Source organism: Cebidichthys violaceus, unplaced genomic scaffold (assembly GCF_023349555.1).
Source record: "Cebidichthys violaceus isolate CVI_PGR_0920_01 unplaced genomic scaffold, fCebVio1.0.p SCAF_12, whole genome shotgun sequence".
NCBI classification, from domain to species: Eukaryota; Metazoa; Chordata; class Actinopteri; order Perciformes; family Stichaeidae; genus Cebidichthys; species Cebidichthys violaceus.
Window position 1 is genome coordinate 9,782,352 of NW_027176285.1, and position 22,675 is coordinate 9,805,026.

The 22,675-nt window shown below is 42.6% G+C and overlaps 1 protein-coding gene across 9 annotated transcripts in view; it reads left to right on the forward strand.

Moving 5' to 3' along the window:
- Nucleotides 1-22,590, forward strand: part of dnm1a (dynamin 1a) — a 49,615-nt gene extending 27,025 nt beyond the window's left edge. For 4 of the 9 annotated variants that reach the window (XM_068706268.1, XM_068706272.1, XM_068706269.1 and 1 more), the window contains 7 exons: nt 15,308-15,417; nt 16,016-16,127; nt 16,414-16,428; nt 16,644-16,814; nt 16,912-17,153; nt 17,339-17,542; nt 20,175-22,590. In XM_068706268.1, coding sequence (XP_068562369.1) covers nt 15,308-15,417; nt 16,016-16,127; nt 16,414-16,428; nt 16,644-16,814; nt 16,912-17,153; nt 17,339-17,542; nt 20,175-20,205 — 885 coding nt within the window. In that variant the 3' untranslated portion in view covers nt 20,206-22,590. Of the gene's footprint in view, nt 1-15,307; nt 15,418-16,015; nt 16,128-16,413; nt 16,429-16,643; nt 16,815-16,911; nt 17,154-17,338; nt 17,543-18,430; nt 18,468-20,174 lie in introns of all 9 variants that reach the window. The other 5 variants (XM_068706270.1, XM_068706274.1, XM_068706275.1 and 2 more) reach the window with 2 other exon arrangements.
- Nucleotides 22,591-22,675: the final 85 nt, after the last annotated feature.

The following is a 22,675-nucleotide window of genomic DNA, read 5'->3' on the forward strand; positions in this document are numbered from 1 at the left end:
GTGGAAGTTTTGCTTTTATATCCTACTTTTATATATTTTTCCTCCCCTAATTTCCCATCGCTCCCTCCTTCACCCTCAAAGGTTTATCCCCAAACCAGAGGAAACACTTCTTCATCCTCTCGTCATCGGTCTCTTCATTCTTTTTCTGTCTCACTCTTTCCTTGTCACCTTCTCCCTCCCCCATGTCCCCACCCTCCGTCTTTCCCCTGCTTCTTGTACTGTATATTTATTTGAACATGAAACTGCGAGGGTGCAGGGAGACCTAAAACCAACACATGGTGCTGGTGTTAAAGCTCAGCGCAGAGGCTTAAGGGCACTGCAAGTTATTTAGATAATAAAAAAAAAAGAAACTTTCCATTTTGTTTTCTATCCAAGCTCAACATTTTGAAATAGTCCAGTCACACAAGCACACACGCACACACACACACACACACACACACACACACACACACACACACACACACACACACACACACACACACACATTCTAGAAGTTAGAGTACTCTTGAGGGCTTGTACTCACATGTGCACCTGGATGGATACTTTGCCAAAATATACACAGTTGATAAAAAGTTGGACTCTGTTTTATGTTTAGCTAAGAAAAAAATGTGCATCTTTTCCTGCATTTTTTGCATTTACATACAGACACATTTATTTCTTTACACCAACTCGCAAAAGAGCGCAGCTCCGTTTTATTGACTGCCTCTCGTCATGGGGAAAACCCTTACCTCAGCCTGGTAAAACACACACACACACATGCACACACCAGCACCAGACACTAATAATAACTTTCAACCCAACTAGTGGTGCCAGGATGTTTTGGTTAGTGTGTGTGTGTGTGTGTGTGTGTGTGTGTGTGTGTGTGTGTGTGTGTGTGCCTGGAAACCTTCTGGTCTGTATTACCACAGCATGCCAATACTTTGAATCAGGCTACTCTGTAGCTTAAAGCTTCCCAAAGCAGAGAGAGAGAGGGAGAGAGGGAGATGTGAATGGAGAAAAACATGTGCATAAAATAAGACCCACACAACTGTGATTTTATAAACTGCCAGCACATGTGATATGCATTTATTCTCATAACCAAATTCATACATTTACACATAGACATTTTTATTTGTCACACACAGACTGGTAGATTACTTTCCTGTCCTTTCAATGGCTTTATTTTCTTTGGGTGCCCCTTTTGGCTCTTTGTGTGTGTGTGTGTGTGTGTGTGTGTGTGTGTGTGTGTGTGTGTGTGTGCCCGGGCTTCCCTGCTCCTGCTGTAAAGCTGCCAGAAAGCCAGACTCGCCTGGTGATCCCAGCTGTAAACATCCTGCGGGGAAACAGCAGACTGCTGCTTTCAACACACTCGCCAGAAACTCGTCTGCCATACGGCGTATGTGTGTGTGTGTGTGTGTGTGTGTGTGTGTGCCTGCCTTTTTGCCGTGTATGTGTGCGTGCGTGCACTAAAATGTGCTTGTGTGCATGTTCCTGGGGCCGTGACATTGTGGCAGGGCTCTAAATGGAAACAGGTTGGTTTGTGGTTTTCATTCCGGCAGACGATGCTCTGTGATGGGACACCGTGTGAATGCTTCTGCCCTCTACTTTGCTTTGTGTACTCGAGAGGTAGAAGGAGTTCAAAATGGTACGCTCGCTGTGGGTTCGCGTTTATCAAAGACAGGCGGGCTGGAAGACAAACTGCGGCACCGACGAAGTGGTAGAAAAACAAAACATAATGGAAAACAAGGCAGGGGGTCTAGCTAAACTTGTAACGTTTCACTTGACGTCACCTACAAACACTAAAGCCACAAACAATTTTTGGCCTTTTTTGGGGGGAGCTATACAAAGACTTGTTAAAATGGCGAATAGACAATGACAGAGTGGCTTCTCTTTCAACATTTTTGTATGGTGGCTCCCTGCCTCGCCTGCACATTACGTGGTCATTTGAGGTAAAGTTGGTGCAGCGAAGGCAGAGACGTAATTGTACATTTTGGTCAAGAGCTCACTGCGATGCTGGGGGTTCACTGTGTGTTTTAGTTATCTTTTTGGGTACGTGTTCAGTTCCTCTGTGCGGTTGCACTTTTTTGGGTTTCAGTTCTCAGTTAGATATTTCGGTTTTGTAGAAAAATAATAATAATTAATAATGATGTTGGGAACATCATGCGACTGTCACTTATGAATCGGATTCTGTATAATCCAAATCGGATTTCCCATTTTGTGGATTAGTTTTTGTTTAATTTCTGTGACTTTGTAAGTTGCTTGAGAAAAGAAAAATACAAACAATGTCAAATGGATATCAAAACATCTTTATTTCAGCTATTTCAAACTATTTTACAGTTCATCAGATCTTAATCTCGGATCAATGACTATTCAAACGACACAACACATACTATATACACTATATATACGGCACAATAAACTGTGACCTCATGTCTCTGTAAACAGATATAAAAAGAATTCGGGACTTGTGGATCCGTCACTCATAAATCCAGGATATGCGAGGGCCAAGCCTCTGTGGTGAGGCCTTTGGGTGCTTTATTTAGGCTTGTCCAGATGGGCGAGGGGTGGTGCTGCCTGTTCCCACAGCTTAAATGTGCTTGAGTCTGCTGGATGCCCTCTGGAGCGCTCTTGCTGTCTTTGTTGTCCCGTGCTTCCCCGGCCAGCCTAACCAATGTGCAGACTACTGTACAACCACTACTTCCTGAACAGGTAGTCTGAACACTGGGCAGGCGGGCTGGGCAACTAAAGGATGCTGTGGAGAAGGTTTTTCCTCGTGCAGACACAGATGAGCTCCCACATTCAGTATGAAGATGCCCAGATACATTCACACACACACACACACACACACACACACACACTGAACTATACTCACTGCGATTCAAGTATCTGACTCTTGAGTCCAGCTCCTTCTGCTCTCATAGTTTGACTGCTACAAAGTGCTGATCAGGCTGATTGTGCGGGCTGGAGGAGAAACAACATGTGAGGGATGGATGAAGGGGCCGGCAAGGAGGTGAAGCAAGAGGAGGTGGAGGAGTGAGAGAGGTTAGACAGAGGTGATAGCCGCTGATTGGCAGATACAATGACATTCCCTCCTGTTGTGAGAAGCAGCATTCCAGACGGAGCTCTGATGTTGAAGTGTAATAAATCCATTGAATTAATCTCATGTATTATTCAGGGGATTCTCTGTATTGTTTGGATATTATTGATCAAATCAACCTGAGAATTAATTTGTTGCTCAAAAACGCAAAAAAAACTAAGTGCCATTTTCTTGAGAAAGTTCTTTCTAGGTCTGTTTGAAAAAAAAAGGATTACAGCAGACAACAAACAGAGATTGAGAAAGAAGAGCACAAATATCTTAACACAAACACACACACACACACACACACACACACACACACACACACACACACACACACACACACACACAGGGGTCCTACCTCATTTCGCGCAAATTTGTACAACCTGAACTTGACTGCCCCTCAGGCCAAGACTAAATAAATAATATCCAGGATATTTCTCGTAACGTTAACAGTTTAAAAAACTGTTGAGATTAAGTTGTCGGTAGAAGACAGAAAGACCCCAAAGCCAACTCTTTACTCTGCAAGTGCTCTCAATCTCTCATGGTTAGAAACTTAGCAGTGAATAGTTGTGGTCAGCTGAGATCATACTAAGTCTGACCCAACACCTCCCACTAAAACACAGAATACATAACCTTTTGTCTCCTTGACTCATGCCAAAACGGAAAGAAAACTTCTCCTTGCGGAGGGGATACCTGTGACTTGACCATCTCCTCTCTTTTCAACACTTCTCGCCGTCTTTCTCTTCTTCTTGGCTGATATTTGGTTTTTCACCTTCTTGACTGGTAAGCGCCAATTCCTCTACCGACTGACATCCTTTCTTTCAACACTGCCGCACCATTGAGGCAAAATTGGGCTGATGGTGTTCAAATGCGACTTCTGAGTCGTTTGGATTCGTCTACCGAAGCTTCCTGGAGCAAAAAAAGGCGCTCCGCCAGCGAGCAAGGTGGACCGGCTAGAGGCGCGACGTGGCAAAGGACTGGCCATCAAGTTTCCCCTTTAAGAGACAGAAGGAGAAAAGGGAAGGAGAGAGAGAGGAGATATGGAGAGTGAAGGAGGAGGAGCTCGCCGGCCCCCCATTTTTCCTCTCTTCTTCCTCTCTCCCCTCCCTCTGTCTGGCTCCCCCCCCCCCCCCCCCCCTTTCTTTCTTCTCTGGCTTTTGGGGAGAAAGTGGAAGGTCAAAGGTGAACAGGAAGTGAGACGCATTCAGTTGGTGTGCGTGTTGTAAAGTTTGGAAAGGGAGTGAAGGATTGGCTGCAGAGGGAGGGACCTTTTTTAGTGAAAGTGTACGCGGGCAGATGGGAGGACGTCTCACGTGGAGGCATATATGAGTTTCGTAAAGCGTCCGCATGCTCGTCCCTTCCATTTGGTGTATGTGCGCATCTCCACTTATGGGACATGTGAGTGTATATATGTGGTTTTTGAGTGATGGATGTGTGTGTGTAGGAGTGAGAGCAGAGGCTCCATGGTCTTTGTAGCGAGGGCAGGAATGTCGGCGTTTTCTTGGCAAGCAGGAGGAAGCCTTGTAACAACTCCAGATGTGCAGCCCTGTGGTCTCCATCTCTCTCTTGCTCCCTCTGTTTTTACATCTAAAGCTGATTTCCTCTCCCTGTCCGACTCGAATAAAGAGCCCTTTATGCAGCTCTGCAGTCTTCCCAACACACACACACACACACACACACACACACACACACACACATGGAGGGGGGTGGTGCTGGTGAAGGGTGACATACTACTGGTAAATCAGAACCAGAGCGAAAGAGGTTTTGTGTGTGTGTGTGTGTGTGTGTGTGTGTGTGTGTGTGTGTGTGTGTATGTGTGTGTGTGTGTATGTGTGTGAGTAGACGAGAAGGGATAGTCCGTGTGTTTCAAAGTTGCTACACAAGTAGTCACAGTTTTTTCTCATTCACCTTCTTCGTTTCACACACCCACACAAACTCACATTTAGGTTTCTTTCTTACCGCTGGCAGACAGGAGTAATCAATGCTAGTGTTTCCAGGTGTGTGCGTGTGCGTGTGTGTGTGTGTGTGTGTGTGTGTGTGTGTGTGTGTGTGTGTGTGTGTGTGTGTGTGTGTGTGTTCAGAGGTGGCCAAGGCCGTGTGTTTGTTTTAGCTATGGTTTCTGAGCTCCAAATCAAAGCAGGCACAATCCCGGGAGAGACGAGTCAGCATTACTGGCAGAAATGGAGGGATGTGGAGGGAAAGTGAGGGACACAGGGAGGAAAATTGAGATGAAAGAATGAACTAACTTAAAAATGGGGGGCGAAAAAGGAGCAGATATGATGCTCAGTGAGCGGGGAGCTTCAACAAATATAAAAAAAAATGTAGCTGAGAAACAAGCCAGAAAAGAGAATTAATCCTCTTTATTGTTTTGAGTTTAGAGATTGGAAGGAGTGAATGTTAATGGGTTGGGTGGGGGGAGCGCTGCGGTCGCACCAACATTGTTTCCACTGTTTGGATGACCAGGCAGGCAGCTTCTTTTTTAAACTCTACTCAAAAGTATGCGCACACACACACATACACACACACACACACACACACACACACACACACACACACACACACACACACACACACACACACACACACACACAAAAGTGTATTGTGATTCCATGTTATTCTGTCTTGTAATGAAATGGTGCTGGTTATTACTTTCATGAAAAACCTCACTTTTTTTTTTCCCATCTTTGTATTTTGATATTGCATAAAGCAAACGACTCAGTTTACGTGGGTTTGATTGTATCTTTCAACTGTTTGAATCAGTGTGGTGAGGCTATAAGCTTGTGCACATTATACTGTATACTTGTGTGCAACACGCCAGCCAAACCCATGAATGTGATCCCCTGTATTTCATGTGAGTGTCATCAGTTACATGGAAAGATCACAAATAGTTTTCAAACTAGAGATAGCATGTGCAAATTATCCTCGTTGGTTAACATGAATGTCCACCACATAATAGCATAGTTTTATTTTCTTTTTGCCTCAAAGTATCATTTTATCATTTATTCTTTGTTGAGAAATTGTCCAACATATTTCAGATATTTTCCAAAAAGATAGTGGTGTGGTCAAAGTCTAGTGGTGGAAGAGGTATTCAAATTCTTAACTTAAATGAAAGTAAAAAAAATAATGAATGTGAAAATATATAATAATAAATATTAAAAATAAAAGTCACGCATTTAACATTTTACTCAAAAAAAATTACAAAAATACCATCAGCAAAATGTAATTAAATTATCAAGGTTTCTGAACGAAAATGGCCCCTTTGACTGATATTTTTGTAGTTATTTTGAAAGTAATTCATGTGCTAGTGTAGATTTAACTACTTTATATACAGTTTCTTTTTCTTGGCCTATTCACCAATAGTGATGTGACATACAGTACATTGGATACGTTTAGCTTTTTGGACCTTGAATGTTCATTTGAATGAAACCATGTTAGAAGTTTAGAGCCAAAATGTCTTTTTAGTGGAACTGCTAACAACTCTGACGTGAGTAGAAAGTACAATATTTCCTTCTGAAATGTAGTACAGTAGAAGAACAGCTCTAATATGCACACTGTTGATAATACTCTAATACGATTAAGAAACAGTAAAGTAAGCTTCTTTATCGTTGTTGTCTTTTAAATGTAAAGGATATCAGGCTCAGAGACAGAAGACACAGAACAGATGGAACGGACAGCTAAACATATACACTCAAGTTAATGAAGGCAGCAGAAGAGAATGGATGTAAAGATGTGAGAACTTTTTTTTAGAAGAAAACTAAAAGATGTAATGGACAAAATTATGGAAAAATGGTAACAATGGCACCAAAACCACTGATGAATAAACCACAGCGTCTCATGTAAAAGAAAAGTGGGTTAGAGATTGCAAAACAACAGGAGATGAGTGACGACCGCAGCGAGGTACACAGGGTGTTTAGTGGATAATTCAAAGTTTATCCTGCCTGACTGATGAGATAAATGAGTAATGTGTTTGTCTTTCTGCAAATTATAATTTTTCCCGACTGTTCCTCGCATATCCAGAACATAATGTCAATACAGAAATCATAAGGGAAACAAAGCCAGGCATTATAACCAGACAGACGCAGGACAGATAAAAAGAAACCACACTTGAGCACTTAATGTCTTCTGGCATGTTGTATCCATCCCGCATGTGTGTGTGTGTGTGTGTGTGTGTGTGTGTGCGTAGTTTGTCATTTTGTTATGTGTATGTGAGACTGTGCAGGCGCTCTGCCTGCTTTGAAGAAGGATTGACGGACATTTAAAGATTGCTGCATGTGTTTAATAACACGTGACATGAACTTTAGTGTGTCGTGTGTTACAGCTTTTCAAGAATATATTCTCATGTTGCATGTGTCCATATTTATGGCTATTTTATACTCTTTGTTTTATTTAATATTACTTTTTGTCTTAATGACTGACTTGAGGTAGAATTTCATCTTTAACCTAGACATAAGTGAGAGATTTTTGTGTTCATAAATATTAAGTTTTACAAGATTAGATTTACTGTAAATGTGTAAAGTAAAAAAAAAAAGAATCCCTCTCCACCCTTGGACCTGCCCACTATTGGCAAAATTATGTCATAAAAGTATTCTATTTCCAAACACACCCTCTGTGTATGCAGAACAATTTGATTTTGAAGTCCAAATTTTATATTCTGGCACTTCATTTTCCTATAAAAAGGATTCTAGCAGTTAATTTACGTCGTCCCGATTTGGATCATGTAGTTCTGACGATGAAAGGACGAAAGTAAAACAGGGTAAGGGCTACAAGGATTAGCCCGGTCCCAGTTTTCCCCAAATTTTGCATCTATAAAATACCACAAATACATGTTAGAACTCTATAAAACATTAATTTACCGTCGGGAAACCTTTTACCCAAAAGTTGCCCCCCCTGTGTGACTTCATGTTGGTTTACATATGTGAACGTTTTAGCCCAATGTATTTTTAACAGCACATGTTTACCTCAGATGTGAAGGTTTCAGTTTGTAGGTGCAGTTCTTTTCTCTCCCCTTTTTGCACCTGCAAATACATCTAATAATATTAGTTTCACATGGGAAAGAAGGGACTTTCTACGGGCATTATTTTTCATTTCACATGCTCACACATGATTCTGAATATACATAAATCTACAATTGTGCGTTCACATGACTTTTAAGGAAACTATGAAATATTCCTTCGTAGAAGTGAGAGACACTAAACACACAGGTTGACCAGAGCTTTTGCCCTCCGTTGTACAGAAGTCACTAGATGTGTGGGGATTTTCACGTGTTTTTGTGGTTAGCGGACTGCGGCGCGCCCCCCCCCCCCCCCCCCCCCCTCTTTCTTTTACTCTTTGGTGGTCACCAGTGATTGATCACATGCCCCAGCCAGTCCCTGGGTTGTTAGACTGACCCTCTGCAGAAGTAAACGCAGAGCATATAATTAACTGCTTGCCAATTAGCTGTTAAACAGGAAAGTATCCCCGAACGGCCAGCCTGTGTTTCAACCGGACCGCTGGCTGAATGTGTCATTGTCATGTGTCATGTTTCCTTTCTCCGAGAAGAAGTTTATTTGTGTTTTGTGCTTGTTCCCACAGGAAGAGCTAAGAAGAGCACAAAGGTTGTCACTTTTTCTAGAGTGAGCTGAGATTACAACATTTGGGAGGGAAAAAAGAGCAAGGAAAAGCAAGTTCCACCTGCCAAACAAAACATCACACATTACACTCGGTTTCTTTTTTCCCAGTTTGTTTTTTTAATCAATGATAAACTGGACGTTTCAGATTAGATTTGTCTGTAGCTGACTAATGAGCTAAAAACAACTTTTAGTCTGCACTGTTATCAAGTAGCACCTCCCAAGATATGTGAAGTTTTGGAGAGTGCGGACACTGGCACGCTGCCCAAGGTGATTTGTTATGAGCATTATTGCACAACCTTGTAGCTCGATGAGTCATCAACAGCTGTGTTTTTACACATTGTCCCAGAATAGCTCCAATCTAGCTGTTCCCAATCATAATTCTCTCATCCACATTCGTTTGCTGCTCCTGATTTAAATGTTGGCAGCACGCGTCCTTACTTTAAATAAAGTCCAAACGGCATTAAGTCAAGTTACGTCTCTTCAGATGCTGTTTCTCAAAGACTTATTACTCACAGATCAAACCCAGATTGTGGCGTGCCTTAGTGGGATTTTTGATTATAAAGTAGACTCAGCAATATCTGTCTTGATTTAAAAAAAATATTGTTTGCTTCTAAAAGTGCATTATGTAACAAACCTACTTTTCAAAAGCTTTTTATATACTAATTTGATTGAACTAGTCAATTTTTTTTGTATTGACGCTAAACAAGTGCTTCAAACATGGGTCTCATCCTTTTTATGTCTTTCCCCTTCTCCAGCGTGTAAGACTTGCAGAAATGCTCTGTGTTTCATTTTTTTTTTTCAAAGGCAGAACTCAATAGGGGAATGGTAGAAGAATGGAGGGAAAGAAAACCGGAGGGAGGTGAGGAGGAGGGTTGTGAAAATTGCCGTTGGCTGCCACCCAGGGCCCAGTCTTTGTGGTAATGAAGGGTTAGAGGCAGCGTTATTGCTCCCAGATGCCGTGCGGCTTCTCTGCAGCCCTTTGATGCATAGCCCAAGTCACCAGGACTTTTCTATCAGGCTCCCATCAACATGCACACCACACACACACACACACACACACACACACACACACACACACACACACACACACACACACACACACACTAAGACATCCTCTTAAAACAACATGGATGCCGTAAACGACTATCTTCTCGGTTTTGCCCACCAAACTACTCCGATTTGTTTCAAAGTGTTAATTGGATACGGTTTGTGTAAGGTCCCCTTGTGTGTGTTCATACACACTGTAGCATTTCTGTGTGTGTGTGTGTGTGTGTGTGTGTGTGTGTGTGTGTGTGTGTAAGGCCATATTTCATCCACATTTTGAATTAGTGTTTGAGACTTTGAGACGTTTTTCTGGACGGTGTGTGGTGTGAGTGGTGAAATGCCTTTATGAATCCAGAAGTGAACTTCCTCTGCCTTTTCATAATGAGCCTGCTATTACTCACTAGAAAAATAAAACCATGGAAAGTACTTTGCTCACACACTGCTCCAGGTTAACTACCGAGTGCACTGCCTGCTCGGTGTGTGTGTTGTGTGTGTTGTGTGTGTGTGTGTGTGCGTGTGTCTGTTTGTGTGTGTGTGTGTGTGTAGAGGTTCAGACAAAAGGTTTCAAACCCAGTATCCTAGGTTAAAGGGTCAGGTCACCCAACTTTTAAAAGACACATTTTCCCAACCAACTCTGGTGGGTTTTAGATATCAGCCTCTGTGACTTATGCTACCATTCCAAAATAGTGGAGATGATATTAAGAAATGGTATTCAGAAAAGTTAACAGCAACTTCTCTTTAAAGAATCACTGTCACTAGCACCGCCGAAAACCCACAGAGCTCACCAGCAACGGTTTTCAAAAGGACTGTTTCTTTGGTAGAAAGTACTTTCCCTGTTCACAGCAAGGTCTTGTTGTAAATAGAAGTATGAATTTATTAAACTTTCCTGACACACTCACTCATATTAAGTAAGTGGGTTTGGCTTGTGGTGGGTACACTATAATCTCAAGGCCAGCCACACCCAGGGCATCTTGTTTACTGTGTTTGTGTGTGTTCAACTCACGGTGATGGGACATAAGCAGAGTCACACAGACGTACACTCGGTTTATTAGGTACACCAAGCTAAACAGCCCTGCAATAAATCCTATGAAGGTTATAACCTTAAGTTTCCGTAGAAACTATTTAAGAGAGGCTTTTGATTGTATTGCGTTAAACTGACATGTTTCTGTTATTTTGTCCACCCCATTTACATCCATGAGGGTGGGCTAAATAACAGAAAGACCACTGTTAATGCAATGCAGTTCAGCAGCAGTACAAGTTGCAGCCTCTGAAATAGATTCAACACAAACTGAACATCATAACTTTCACTAAAGTAGGATTTACTGCAGGACTGTTGCATTAGACTGCATTAGTTTTAGCTAGATTTACCTAATAAAATCACAACTGAGCATATATTTTACTGTAGTTTGCACCAACACATGAGAGGCAGTTTTGCCACCAATCAAAAAACGAACACATCGGGAAGAATTGTCCGTAAATTACTAATTCCCATATTTAACAACCATTTATACATATACTGTATATAGCTGTGTGCGTTTATAGAATTGGAACTACAGCATTCTAAGGTGACATCACACAGTGTTTGATGAACACCCGATGAGCACATTCAGAATACACTTCAATAACTACAACTAAGAGTCATTTTGAGTGATTGACTGTTAAGTGCATTTTTCTGTCAACATCACCAATGGCTTCTCAAGAGACGCAAGACAACATGCTTTGTCTCTGGAAAGACAACGGTGTCTTTCACGAGGACAACTTCTGGTCCATCAGGGAGGATGAGGACATGCATGCTCATCTCAAGGCAGAAGCCTACAAGGTGACTGATCATATCACTAAAGAAAGGGGCAATCAGAAGACATCAAAGTCCAAGCAAGACCTGCAGTCTCACAAAAACGTTGGTGAGGACAGCTTCTGGTCTATTATGGAGGATGAGGACATGCATGCTCATCTCAAGCAGGAAGCCGACAAGGTGGCTGACCTGACAACCAGAGAGTAGGGTAATCAGAGGACCTCTAAATGCAAGGCAGACTAGAGGACTCCTAAAAAAAGTGCTGAGCAAAACTTCTGGACCTTGATGGAGGATGAAGCCATTCATGCCCACGTGAGGCAGGAAGCCTTTCAGGTTGCTGAGATGATTACCAGAATCTGGGGCTCCAGCTCTCAGGACAGTCTCAGCACAGTGGAGGTTGAAAGTCCTGCTGAGGTATCTTTCCCTCAGCCGTCTTTCACATCTACTCCTCCTACCACAGCCAAACCATCTCAACCCTTCCAGGAGAGACAGCCTTCTCCAAAGACTGATGAAGACGAGTAGCGACTGTGGCCGTTGTCCAATCCTGAAAAACGTCTGGACCACATCTTCAAACTGCTTGGCTCTGATGACTGGCAAAAAATGATGGTTTAACATGCGTTTAAGATCTGGCAAGGAACCATCAGGACATATTGAAGGCCTCACTTCAAAGGAGGTTAAAAACGTGCACTCTACAGTCTCCTGCACTGCTATGGTCACCCTGGGGGAGATGTATGCTCGACTCCAGACATCCATGGATGACATGGTGGAGGAAACTGGAAGTGCCGTGATACTGAAGGTGTCTGAGTCCAACACCTTCATCCAGCAGCAATCAAATCTGGCATTGGACGCCATGGTTCAAAACTGCAGTCCCGGTCGTACCATGAACGCCCTGCTGAATGCAGGTTCTGAGTCACCGCAGCGCTGCAGTCAGAACTAGCACCGCTCGGCACCTCAGCCAGTTGTGCGACATCCTTGGAGCCACAGGGACCCTTACCGGTAGCAAACACTTCACCAAACACTTCCTTGTGTTGATGCTGCAGCGGACGTGAGGCGCCACGGACATGACATCGTCCAAAACCTTTCCACCCACAGTGCCTTCCAAAAGCAGTGGAAAGAGGCCGTCCCAGAACAGGACAGGCGCTCGCTGGTGGGACTCATGGGGAAGCTGAACACAGCAAAAGGGACCTGCGGCAAAGGACTGTAATGACATCACTGCTGGTTAATGATAATTGTCAATAAATGTCTTTCATGAATCAAATATAACAGAGACTTGAGCACTTTAATCAAACCATACGATATGTATTTAAGGTATTTAACAGACAAAAGAGAATGGTGGCATTTGCTTTAACAATGAATTAATAAAGTTGAATGTTGCTGGCAGGTCCATATTGAGTGTGTGACATTAGGTCATAGTTTAACTTACGCAGTATCCCAGCACTGGATTGCTGTTCTGCATTTACAAATCTTCTCTTGCATATTGATTACACACACGGAGACACACAAAAGAACATTACATATCAGGTATATGCACAAACGACCAAGTACACACAAAACCTTGCTGCTTCCATTGTGATTATTGCAACCAGAAGGGAAGTCCCCCGACAGGGCTGTAGTGGTTTAGCCATCACACATCCATACCTCACTGCAGTGCTGGTGAATGTGTCTTTCTGCCTGTCTGTCTCTTGGAAGTTGATTCACAATGCAAGTAAAATTGCTGCAGATAAAGGTCAAATAAAGTGTGTGTGCGTGTGTGTGCCTCATACGTATGCATCTCATATAGCTAATGCATATCATGTGTGTTTCTGGATGTTTGAGTTTGTTTTCTCATGCGTCCCCATGTGTGCGTGCATAATGTCGGAAATCTGTACGTTTGGCCGCTATTGCTGGCTGGCTTTTATGGGCGCATATGGGAAAGCACTCAACTCCCGACTTCCTTCGACACAACTACACACACATACACATGAAAACACACACATGCAAGGTGGGCTAGTTGACAGACAGAAACCCTGATAATCTCTCAGAAGTGGGGAAACTTTTATTGTAGGTATTTAATAATACTCTGCTTTGTCATTTGTTGTTTTTCTTTTCTAGCAGTTACCAAAATGTGTCTTACTATTATTATATCTAGCTTGTTTTATCCTATCCTGCCCTTCCGACTCTGCTTTAGTTCAGTTTCTCTGTACTTTCCCCACATCATGCACACACTCACACCAGCCCCCCCCCCCCCCCCTTCATCCTTCTCTCTTTCCAAGTCTCCTGACTGGATTTACTGGCCAGAGGAGAGGAAAATGTATGAATCAGTCCAAGGTTGCTCACTCCCAGGGAGAGGGGAAGCAAGAGAGCGAGGGAACAAGGGGAAAGAAGAGGGGGGAAAAAAGATGAAGAGAGAGCAAGCAAGAAAAAAGAAGGAAGAGGGAGAAATACGGAGCAAACTTAGAGATGGAGGACGGGGACCTCTTCGCCCCATAAATGATGATGTCAGCAGTCTGGGTCGACTGCTTCTTTAGTTTTCTTAGTTTTTTGTATAGCGGACACCTGGGTATACCGTGTGTTTGAGTGTGTGTGTGTGTGTGTGTGTGCGAGAGAGAGTTTTTACATGCAGTTAGGGGATATGACCATTTGGCTGCACAGGTCATAAATCCTTTGATGAAGGAGTTTGGTCACACACACAACCCCCTGTCTCCCTCTCGCACTTTTTCTCTCTCTCACACACACATACACACACACACACACACGCACACACTGGGTTGGGCAGGGCAGGCCCGTGGTTAGCTATCCAGATGGTTTTAAGGTTAGTTAGAGACTACGCTCAAAGGTGCTGTTTGCAACCAAAGCAGTGTGTGTGTATTTGTGTGTGTGTTTATCGCTGTTTAAAGAAACTCATTCACCCTGTACTATTTTTGGCTATCTTTTTTTTTAAATACAAATTTTACTGTCGATAGTAAAACGTTTACACACGCACACAAATGTACCCCCAGTAAATTTTTGTACCAAAAAACATTTTGTAACAATAGACTTTGAGGAGTTGAACCACATGTGTGTGTGTGTGTGTGTGTGTGTGTGTGTGTGTGTGTGTGTGTGTGTGTGTGTGTGTGTGGTGTGTGTGTGTGTGTGTGCGTAAAATAGAGAAGGTGTGAGAGTGGTGGCATGTGTCAGACTCTTTGATTCATAAATAGTTGGATGTCTGGATATCATATGTTGTGTGCAGATTTACAAGTACAAGAGATTTCTACACTGGAACGCGGTTTCTCTCTCTCTCTCTCTCTCTCTCTCTCTCTCTCTCTCTCTCTCTCTCTCGCTCTCTCTCTCTCTCTCTCTCTGTATGTGTGTGTTTCTCATTTGTTGCCCCCCCCCCATTTTTTTTTTTTACCCTGCACAACTGTAATCAAAACCACAGACTTGAGGGCTGTGTGTGACTTTCCCATTTGTCTCTCTTGCCTTTTTCTTCTCTTTTTTTGCCATGCTGTTAAATTTAATATGTGAGCATTCACTCCTGATTTCCCCGAGTTCTTTCATCATCTTTCTTTTTAGTCTCTTTTAATCGAGTTTCTGTCTGTGTCTCTTGAAATTAGAAGTTTTTATATTAACTAGTAAATTGATCAGCCCACAATGATTATAATGCAGCACCAACTTCTGCAGTGACTCTTTTATTTGGGTCTAATGTACAACGTCAGTGCAAAATACTGTAAATCTCTACAACCGTTTTTACTCTTGAGCCAAATTCCTCAACCATGCAGCGACTCAGTCTCCTTCTTTCTCTCCCTCATGTGTGCAACAAGTGTGTTTCTCTTTCGCCTCCTGCAGGAGAAGGAGAAGAAGTACATGCTGCAGGTGGACAACCTGAAGCTGCGCGATGTGGAGAAAGGCTTCATGTCCAGCAAACAAATCTTTGCCCTCTTCAACACCGAACAGAGGTTTTATTATACACACACACACACACACACACACACACACACACACACACACACACACACACACACACACACACACACACACATTAATATACATACATACAGCAGATGCATATTATTGATCACATAATGCCAAGTTAAAATGTACAAAGTATCTACCTGAAATAACAGTCATATTTTTTTTTTTTAAAAGTACCTGATGTATTAGAAACAAAGTGTGTTTGAAAGTAAAAGTACTAATTGTTCATTATGGCCCTTCTCAATGTTAGATTATTATATTGTCAGATCTTTTAAGCCTTAAAATGTAAGCAGGACTTGAAAGTAGTAGTTTGCTGAGGAAAACATTTTATTTATTATTTGATAGCTTTATATAATTCAATCTACAACATGGTGATATTTGTTGTCTGTCAAATCTCAAGTGAGAGTTTGAGAAGTAACCATAGCTGTGAAATAAATGCAGGGGAGTAAAATAAAAATATAAAGAAGCCAAAACATGTTCCACTGGTATAATGATATACAGTTGCACAAGTGAGACATGTGGGTTGTAAAAGAATAATATCTAAAAACATGAAGAGCATCATTCAGCATTGTGTGTCCACAGAAATGTGTATAAGGACTACCGTCAGCTGGAGCTGGCCTGTGAGACTCAGGAAGACCTTGATGCCTGGAAGGCCTCCTTCCTCAGAGCTGGAGTTTATCCTGAACGGGTCACGGTAAGATTTTCTCAAAGCATTTATTTTATGCATACATACAGTATATTATGGTATAACATGTATAATAAGTTGATATTCCTGTTTTAATCATTGGATTGATTGCGAGCACTATGAAACCATATGCAGAAACACAGTACATTATTAACCTTGATGTTGTCCAAATCGCTAAATATTGTTTTTGTTTATGTTTATTTTGAGTCTATTTATATGTTGTCATGTCTCTCATGTGATACTGTATCTGTCCTCTTTCAATGTTTGTTTTCCTCATCGCTGTTTGACCTTGTAGGATAAGGAAGGAAAGGTATGTTATTTTGGTCTGCATCCTGCATTTTCAGCACTTTTGTGTCTTTTATAAGTTTTCACCCGAAAAAAAATAATTATTTAAGAACTCTATGTGTTCACCATCTTGGCCAGCCACCTTTTATCTAGCTGCAGTCTCCGTTTCTCTCTTTTCTTGCTGAAGCTGCACTGAAGCTGAACTCTATGTCCTCTGTCCTCCCTCCCTCGTCTCCACAGAGTGACGGCAGCGATGAAAATGGCTCCGACAACATAATGCACAGCATGGACCCTCAGCTGGAGCGGCAGGTGGAGACCATTCGTAACCTGGTTGACTCCTACATGGCCATCGTCAACAAGACCGTCCGCGACTTGATGCCGAAGACCATCATGCACCTCATGATTAACAACGTGAGCTGACCATTCTTCTACTGTCAGCTCTTCCAGATATACACACACAAGACTTTAATTAACTTTCATCCCAAAACATCTCTGTCATTTTGTCCAGACTAAAGAGTTCATCAACGCAGAGCTGCTGGCCCAGCTGTACTCGTGTGGAGACCAGAGCACGCTGATGGAGGAGTCTCAGGAGCAGGCCCAGCACCGTGACGAGATGCTGCGGATGTACCACGCCCTGCGGGATGCCCTCGGCATCATCGGCGACATCAGCACGTCCACCATAACCACCACCATGCCGCCTCCAGTGGATGACTCTTGGCTGCAGGTGCAGCGGGGCGGCTCCGGAGGAAGGTAAGGGGACGATGAGAATAGACGGAGGATTGGAGGCTGTGTTGGGGAATGGTTGGAGGGAGGACTCTTGAACTTATTTATTCATTATTTTAATTTGGGTCACTATGAGCATGTCGGGTTATTATCCGATTGGTTGCTTTATGTTTGTTAATGCCGTGGTTCATGTCTCCTCCCTTCCCCTCCAGGTCTCCAGCCACCAGTCCGACTCCAAACCGCAGGGCACCGCCGGGACCTCCGGGCCGCCCGGTCTCTCGTGGGCCTCCACCTGGGCCTCCTCCCGCCGGGGGACCCCCTGTCCCGTCTCGCCCGGGGGCTTCTCCGGACCCTTACGGTGGGCCACCGCCCACTGTACCCTCCCGGCCTAACCGCGCACCCCCAAGTGTGCCAAGGTGAGTGAAAACATGAGAGGCCTTTCCAGCAAACAACCTTTCCTCACACCAAAACCTATTTTAAACCTGTCAAAGTAGGTTTTTTTACCATCGAAACCATAGCTATCCAACCTGAAGTGTGGATACTCTCTGTTACTAAGGGGGATTTGAAGACACCTGGATTAGGGAATAAAGGAGGTAAATGGAAGTGGAGAGCTTTGGTTGTGATAGAGGATAGATGAATAGAAGAATAGATTGATAGAGATCCCTTAATAGATGGATAGCCAGTGATATAACTCATAACCAATGGAGTATTGCCCTCCTTTTCTCTTGGTTTGGGTAAACAGTTACCTTTCTGCCACCACTCTGAACTTTAAACACACTAACACTCCACTATTCATTGCTTACACCCACCTCACCACTGTCCTCATCTGAATAGTTGTGAAATGTGTGCTTCAAAGCAAGTCGGCGACTGGAATGAGCATTAGAGGGGGTTTTCTTTTCGGTTCTCCATTAACTGTATCTGCCTTGTGCTTGCCTGTGTTTGTGAGCTAGCTAACTTTTTTTTCTTCTTTTTTTTACCTGGACCTGTTCATTGTCGGAGTAGCAGCTTGCCTCTCTTAAAGTAGGAGACACTAACGTTGCTGAGCAAAGCTCTCACTGGCAAACACAGCCCTGAAACAAAGTTAAACGGAGGAGTGTCTCAAAATCCTCACAAAACTCTTACTCTGAATCTTTAGTGGAGAAATTGTTTGTTCTGGTATGTCCTAAGTGAGAGCTGAGCACATGTGACATTGGTCATTTCCTGCACTGTAACTGTTTGCACTCCTGTTTCTCTCTTCCTCCTCTTCAACCCCTCTTTTCCTCACCACACCTCTGTCCCACACATGACTATGGTTCCTTCTACAGAATCACTATCACTGACCAATGAGGACTAACTTTGCTGGTACGTTGGGTACTGTCCGCCATCATCATCATCATCATGACCAATTTCCTTCTTTCTCTTCCTCTCAGTATGGCATCCTTTCACTGCATGCCATTTTCTTTTTCTCACTTTTCTTTTCTCTTCTCAGAGTGCTAGAGTGCTGCATGGGCAAACACACACCCAGCTCAGAGGGTGTGTGTGTTTGCGTCAGTGTTTGAGCTGATTTTTGGAGTCGTTTCAATAATGAATTTATTGAAGGGGTGTCAGTGTGTCAGTATGTGTTGAAATGTCTTGTGAAAGAGGACTTTTCTCAGATTACAGCAGGTTAGACAGGATTCGCCTGTCCGAAACCTAAAGATGATTGTTGTTTTTGTGTCAGTGTTGTACGTGACGTATTTATGCCATGACATCCCACTCATCTCTAACTTTGTCTCTGAGTGTCTGACGTTGTCGTTTAAAGTCATGGCATCAGTAAATGTTAGCATGCGTGCAGGTCGCTCTGCTCACTTCTCAACCAACCTTTTTTTTCCAGGGATATACAGGATTGTTTACATGTCCAGGCCTCTAAAAAACAATTTAATTGAAACAATCTGAGTGGGGAACATCACTCTTTGGTTGCACTACTTGCAACTTAAAGACATACAGTATGCAACATTCGAAAAGGTGTTGTGAGTAGACATTACTTTACTACGTTTTACGGGGTGACAAGCTAAAACAAAAAAGTTTAAAATAAGTATTTTTAAAGGAATAGTTTGTTCATTTTGGTAAATATGCCTGTTTGCTTTCTTGACGAGAGTTAGATTCAAAAAGCGATAAATATCTGTACAGTAAATATGTAGCAACCGCCAGCAACCGGTTAGCTTAGCTTAGCATAAAGACTAGAAGCAGATTAAACAGCTAGCCTGGTTCTGTCGAAAGATAACAAAATCCACCTACCAGCACCTCTTAAGCTCACTAATTAGCATGTTATATCTCATTTGTTTAATTACAAATACCAAAGTGTAAAGTGGCAAATTGGCAAAGTGTTTTCCGGCCCTTATGCTAAGCTAAGCCAACTGACTGCTCGTATCCGCTTCGTCTTTATGTGTTGGTATCAATGTTCTCATCTAGCTCTCTGCCACAAAGCAAATAAGTGCATCTCCCCAAACGTCAAACTCCTTCTTTTAAAATTGTATGAATGCTGAGCTTAAGTTTATATTGCGAACCCTCGGCTTGGAGCTTCTGTTTTGGAGGTTTTTTTACAATGACGCCCCAAACCTTCAACAATAGCATGTTATCATATGTTTATGCCTTCTAGGAGTTTTTAGCACTCCTGTTACAACACCAAACAATTATTTAAGATGATAACAACAACTAAGTTTATTAAATAATGTGCATAAGTGCCTGCTACTGTACTTAGACAACACTTGGATATGAAGTTATTCTGCTTGTATTTGGCCTCTAATGCAAACATACAGTACCTGCATTGTGGCCATGCTAACTGAGCTTTGTTTTTTGGGGTTTCCTTCCATGTGTTATCTCATGATATAAGTGGCTGTCTGTGTGAGTGATGGTATTGTGTTTGTGTGCATGATTAACACATGGGGGCCCCTGAAATAACAACATGTAAGTATAAACATTAACGTGAAGTTTAAATGGAGGCTGCGACCACCAAGAAAACACTAATCCAACCTGTTCCCGTCCTCTCTTCTTTGTATCTGTTTCTGTGCGTTTGTGTGTCCATGGCAGTCGGAGACCCCCACCTTCTCCAACCCACTAGACCTCTGAGCTCCTCCCTCCCTCCGTCCGTCCCACCTCTGGATGAGACGCCATGGACAACAGTGCCACCTTCCTGTTGTTTTCTACCACACCCGATCAAGCCGGCTCCCTTCTCCTGCTCCTACTTTTCCCTTACAACACACGCACACACACACACACACACACACACACATACACACACACACACATATACATACATACACACGCACACACTGAGATGCAGAATACTTGAAAACACACCTGCATGACTGACATGAACATGCTGCACCCTCAGAATTTAAATAAACTACGTAGATAAAATAATTGATACATTTTTGAGTGTCTGCGCAAATGTGCATGCACACTGCTTTCATAAATACACACACATATATACAGCATATTTATATACAAGCAAATACATACAGAATATGTGTTCCTGCTGTTACACCCAACGTGGGAGCAAACTAAGCATGACACTTTGCCTGAGTATTACATGATACTCCAGCCTTTTTGATGGGTATTCTGGCTGCTGACTGACTTATATTAACTTGTTTCTTTTATGTCTTTTTTTTTTTTTTCCTGATTTCCTCACGAAAATGTTTGTGTCACTAACTCACCTTGTACTGCCGGTCATGTGTGAAGAAAACATGTTTTAATCAAACGTCTTCAGAGCAGAGTTAAAAAAACAAAAGGATAGCTACTTTTGGATGAAATGACACCGAACAGCAAAACAATATCAGAATGTCCACAACAAATTCTTCATTTCAATGATTTTGGTGATAATACATGTTTTTACGACACTTTACGAGGAAAAATGCTTAATTTCCTTACAGCATGTCAGGCTACAAGCTGAAGAAGAAACCCCTTCATCCTCCGTTTTAACTCCTTTAAAACTGGTTTTCACACATTAACTATAAAACAGAATGCACCATCACTCACACAGCTCCCATGAGGGAGGAGGGCTCGAACAAAATGAGGGTTAAAGACCACATACAGACTCCTCGCCCTCATATGCCTGAAACACACATGCTGCTCTTCATTCTTTTTTTTCACCCTCCTCCTCCTCCTCCTCGTCTTTCTCCTCTTGCACTAGGACTGCAGCGATACATCATGGGGGGACCTGTTGCAAAGGCCTCACTGTCACTAAATTCAACTGTTTTATAACTGTAATTGAATCAGTGGACAGTCAAATAGTTCACTTTGTCAAGACCACCTCTCAAACACGCTGTTGTCTGTGCTTCCACAGAATCTATGCAACAAAGAAAATGGTTTCCCAATCTTTTTTTCTTTTTTTTTGGCTTAAAGAGGCGCCTCCCATGCCACTTTTCCCACTTTCCTCTCCTCTTAATAAAAAAAAAACAAACTTTGTCACTGTGCTATCTTATCGAGGCGGGATCTAAATAGAAAGTGCAATATATAGACTATCCTTCTGCAGACAGCTGCATGACACCAGTCACACAAGAATCAGAGCACATGCTTCACTGAGAGGAAGGGAATATGTGGCCTGGGTTGCACCCTAAGACTGTTAGATACCCCCTTATACATCCTAATTATTTCAGAGGGAATGAGGTCCTTCATGGGAAAGTGTGTTCCTCTTCATTATGCATCAAATCCTCTGATGTACTGACAGGAAAACTTTCAGCATTTTATTCAGGTTTATGATCTGCCATTTACTTTTGTTCCTCTTTTCTTTTCTTCCTTCTCTCAGTGGTCACGGGGGTGAGTGAGAACATGAAAACAGCCACAGTCTATGCATAACACTATCAAAACGCTCCTCCTGTTGCACCCTCACACTGCTGTCTGAGAGCCTGTGAGTTCATCATCTGTTCTCCCCGTCAGTGTGTTGTTTTTTGACCCCAAACAAAAATCCCGAACCCACCATCCACAAAAGTCCGCCTCTGCTCCTCAACCGATGTCATTTTAGCCATTTAGAAAGCACTTCTGTGACCCCTTGTACATCTGAATTCTGCAACGCAAATACGACAAAGCATATTCTACCTATTATTTAAAAGTAAATAGTTTATTATGGACATATCTTAATGTGTTACTATGTATGTGTGGTGCCTCTTATGGGACTTGTACTTCCACTGTCTAGAGAATTTAGTCTGCTGAGTATTTAAATTATTATGAATAAATGAGTGTGTATAAGGAAATATTTGAAATACGTATAAAAATGTGTAATGCGGTGATGTATGTGGACATTGGCAGGTTGTTTGATACTTTAGCTGCTAGCAGAGGGTTTTTTCTTTGGTTTTTCTTGCTTCTCTCCGTGTGTAAAAGAGCAGAACGGGACTGAGTGAACTCCTGCAGCAACCGGGTCCTGCATCTTGTTTAAAGTGCTGGTGATGGAACGATGACTTTATCTTGCAGAACTGCTGTGCTTGGTCAACACATTAAAAACCTGTGTATTAAAGGAAGTTTTCCCTTTGTCTTCTTCATCTCTTTATGGTGGTGAACAGCATAATACAGACGAGCCAACAGCCGACTGATAC